General features: G+C 58.9%; 1 protein-coding gene across 1 annotated transcript; it reads right to left on the bottom strand.

Moving 5' to 3' along the window:
* Positions 1-2,325: 2,325 nt before the first annotated feature.
* Positions 2,326-2,739, bottom strand: F751_0693 (hypothetical protein; the record flags this gene model as incomplete). The annotated part of the gene is made up of 2 exons (XM_011402712.1): positions 2,326-2,533; positions 2,690-2,739. The coding sequence occupies 2 exons, from the start codon at positions 2,737-2,739 to the stop codon at positions 2,326-2,328; spliced, it is 258 nt and encodes an 85-aa protein (XP_011401014.1).
* Between the last annotated feature and the right edge of the window lie 1,026 nt (positions 2,740-3,765).

Raw genomic sequence — 3,765 nt, 5'->3', positions numbered from 1 at the left:
ATACCTGAGTTTGTAGGTGATATACAGCAGTCCACCGTTCTAGGGGCTACCCCGCCCCCACAACCCGACCGTTTTCCACCTCTTTCTTCCTGTGTCCGGGCCCTAGACTCGGCCCCTGAAGCTGTTGTAGGGGCGCCCTCGCCGTAATCGTACACCCCTTCCACCCGCGATGTCTCTACGCTGCCTGGCACCATACCTACAACCCTAGCCCCTCACCGTATCGGTGGTCTTGTTTCTGTACCGTCCTACTCGTTCAATTCATATACAGCAGTCCACCGTTCTAGCGGCTAACCCGCCCCCACAACCCGACCGTTTTCACCCCTTTCTTCTTGTGTCCGTGCCTCGGACTCGGCCCCTGAAACTGTGGTAGGGGCGCCCTCGCCGTAATCGTACACCCCTTCCACCTGCACGATGTCTCTACGCCGCCTGACACTATACCTAAAACCCTAGCCCCTCGCCCTATCGGTGGTCTTGTTCTGTACCATACCTGAGTTTGTAGGTGATATACAGCAATCCACCGTTGTAGGGGTCTGGCCCGCCCCCACAACCCGAGCGTTTTCACCCTTTTTTCTTGTGTCCGTGCCTCAGACTCGGCCCCTGAAGCTGTTGTAGGGGCGTCCTCTCCGTAATCGTACGCCCCTTCCACCTGCACGATGTTTCTACGCCGCCTGGCACCCTGCTTTGAACCCTGGCCCCTCACCGTATGGGTGGTCTTGTTCTGTACCATCCTACTCGTTCAATTCATGTACAGCAGTCCACCCCGCCCCCACAACAATTTGGTTTCGGAAACATGGTTTCCCGATCTTGCTAGGAACAGGAGGACAACGCCGCAGCGGAACCTGCGGGCGACGACGAGGAGGTTCGTCATGCGAAGGACAACACCCGCGCAGTACAGCCTACGATGACGGTGCCATGGCAGGCCCTAGACAGGCTACCTCCCAGATATGGCCGACAGCTCCAAGACGCACACAGGTTGCAGAGACGCCTCACCTCCATCCAGGCCAGACGACAATAACGCACTCACTGTCGGCCCAGCACACACCAGAGCGCTGGCCAACGCCGCGTTGGCATCGACGCTCCTTGCCGCCTGCAGAGCGCGCAGCGCACTCATTGCCGTGGCAGTAGGTCCACGCGCAGCAAGATCTTAGGCTTAGCAGGTGATAGAGGCTGCCGTGGCCAGCTCCAGAGACACGTCGCCACCAGCAATGATGGGTGCCAGTGCAACACGCTCGCGCTGCCAGATCTCATCGTTGTGGATGCGCCGAGGTCAGACGCGAGCATGCATAGTTCGCCTACCACTGCCTGAGCCAGCACTCCTCCGTGCGAGGGACACACCAGCTCGCCTTGGACTGGTCGCAGCAGCAGCACCAGCACTGTGTCTGTGTATGGCGAGGGCGGCAAGAATGTGTGTCAGGGGAGAGGCTTGCAGACACTGGGCGATGAGGAGCAGGTGCGCAGCATTGAAGGGGTCGGGGAAAAGCCGAAAGCCGATCACATACCACGCATCTAGGGTTACCCTGCAGAGGCGCAGCAGGCTGATAGAGCACAGGCCACAGCGATCCTCCGCCTCAGTGCTGGCCATCGTTCTGGGTGACGCCATTTGTCTTTGCTCCAACCCTGCGGCCCCACTGTCATAAGCCAACCTCAATCCCTCGATCGCACCTCACCAAGCATTCTGCTAGGGCGATGCCGCTGCTGCAGAGCGTCGCGATCTCACTCCGCAAAGCCAGCTTGAGACCGCTGCATCGCTGAGGTACACAATGGTAGACAAAGTTGTCGCTGTTACGCGGGGTGCCAGGGTACAGGCCCCAGCCACTGCGGTCTGCTCGAGCTTGCGGAACTGACATTCGTCTCCATGCTGCCCGGCCGAGGCACCACTGCAAGAGCCTGAACAGCGGTGAAGAGAAGGAGGGTCTCAGCACTGGGTAATGCGCATGCTAGCTGGGCAGGCAATCGAGTCAACGCTTGCAGTCCAAGCTGTGTAGCCTTGACTGTGGGCAAAGTGCAGTAAGTCAGATCCTCGCCCATACCGACATGCGACCCGACACAGACCGCCGATGCGCCTTGGAGACACACATCTTGGAGCTACATGAATCTTCTTGCCCCCGCTCAATCAAGCTTACCTAGAATTCCAAGACCTTTGACAGGGGAGGTGCGCCCGCCAGCAGCCGAGCACACGCCGCGGCACTGCATATCATCTGGGACGCCCTCGAGTAAAGGATGCTGAGGCCCTGAGCGCACAGCCCACCCTAAGCTAAGCGTTTGCCGATACCGCAGCTCACGCATCGCAGGCACAGATGATCGGAATGGTCCACAGGCCCAGCTCTAAACCAGTCGCAAGCCAGGCTTCCGCTGGGCCCACTGGGTGCAAGGCCAGCCAATGCAACAGGGGCACCAATGCAACTTGCTGCTATGCCCATGCATTAGTGGCTCGTCCATTGCAGCCACAACACAATCAGGCAGAACAGGATGTCCACTGCTCCGCCAGGGGCGTTGCGTGGTCACGTGAGCACACCAGGAGGCATCAACACCTCTGAGGGATTGTGTAATGGAGGGAGCGTGAGGGTCGCTGCAATGGCATGACGCGCAGCAGGGATTGAATCCCCAACTCAGATACGAAGCCATGCAGCACTGATTCAACGGCATCACCCTATTTCCCACCACAACGGCATCACTATGACCTCCACACCTGGGGTGCTTCTCCAAGGGTGATGGCAGCGGTGTCACAGTAGCACTCATTGGGCAATCCCAGGGAGTCGAGGGAAAGACACCGTCAGGGCACAGACATTGCTGCACCACGCGCCCCGCTGCAGAGTCTGCCACGCGTGGTAATCACAAGGCGCAAGGGACCATGGAGTGTGCGACTGCAGCATCCCTCAGGGCGACAAACGTCGCCACCAGATGATCAATCCCCCTGCTGGTCGGCGTCGTGTGCTCCAGCACCTGCTCAGAGGCAGTGGGCTCATATCACCCTCCGGCAGCACGCGGGGTGTTCAATGCGGCCCGTGCACAGAGCATGTACCAGTATGGTGAAGCAAGGTAGGCTCATGATAGGAGCAGCCACGATCCTGCCTGCGCAGGAACGTGAGTTGCCCACACAAAGGAATGGGCATGCCTTCGACCATTTGCCAGATCGGACTCGACACCCTACACAGATAGAGTACTACGATAAGGCAGAAATAAAAGATAATAATGAGATTCTTGACCCTGATTGGATGCTGGGTCCCATTCGCATCGATCAAGATAGTACTCTCGGCGTGACCCAGAAGGGGGGCCACACCTATCCACTCCATGCACTGGCGCGGGATTTTCTCCCAGGGTTGTCGGGAACGTGGGGGAGGGAGGTCCAAGCGGCGTCCATGTAATGACTAATTGTCGAGGGCTTAGCTTAGCGACCTGTTGCATAATTGCCGTCTGATCGGAGCCTCGTGGTTACCATCTCCGGAGGCCCGATTCCATCCGTGTGAAAAGTTCACCCAGCGGGGCACTGATCGATTCCCTGTTTCTGGATAATGTCGGCTGGACTGCTACGAAAGACCTTGGATCGGACCTCGCAGCTCCTGTGTCGCGCTCGCTTCCTCTCCTCCTCCGCCAGCACGATGACTTCTGCCCGACCTGGGGTAAGCGGCCTGCGTTCCAGGGCGCTGGCCTCAGTACTGTCTGCAGTAGCTCTCCTGTTGTGTAGCTCAGTCTCATGCTCAAGCACGCCCGCGCCCGTCTGCCTCCAGGAGAAGGTGGTGCCCGTGAGCGATGAGTCCCGCGGTC

This window comes from Auxenochlorella protothecoides (genome assembly GCF_000733215.1).
Source record: "Auxenochlorella protothecoides strain 0710 unplaced genomic scaffold scaffold110, whole genome shotgun sequence".
Classification (NCBI taxonomy): domain Eukaryota; kingdom Viridiplantae; phylum Chlorophyta; class Trebouxiophyceae; order Chlorellales; family Chlorellaceae; genus Auxenochlorella; species Auxenochlorella protothecoides.
Note: the sequence above shows the minus strand (reverse complement) of the source record. Positions and strands in the feature narration are given on the sequence as shown.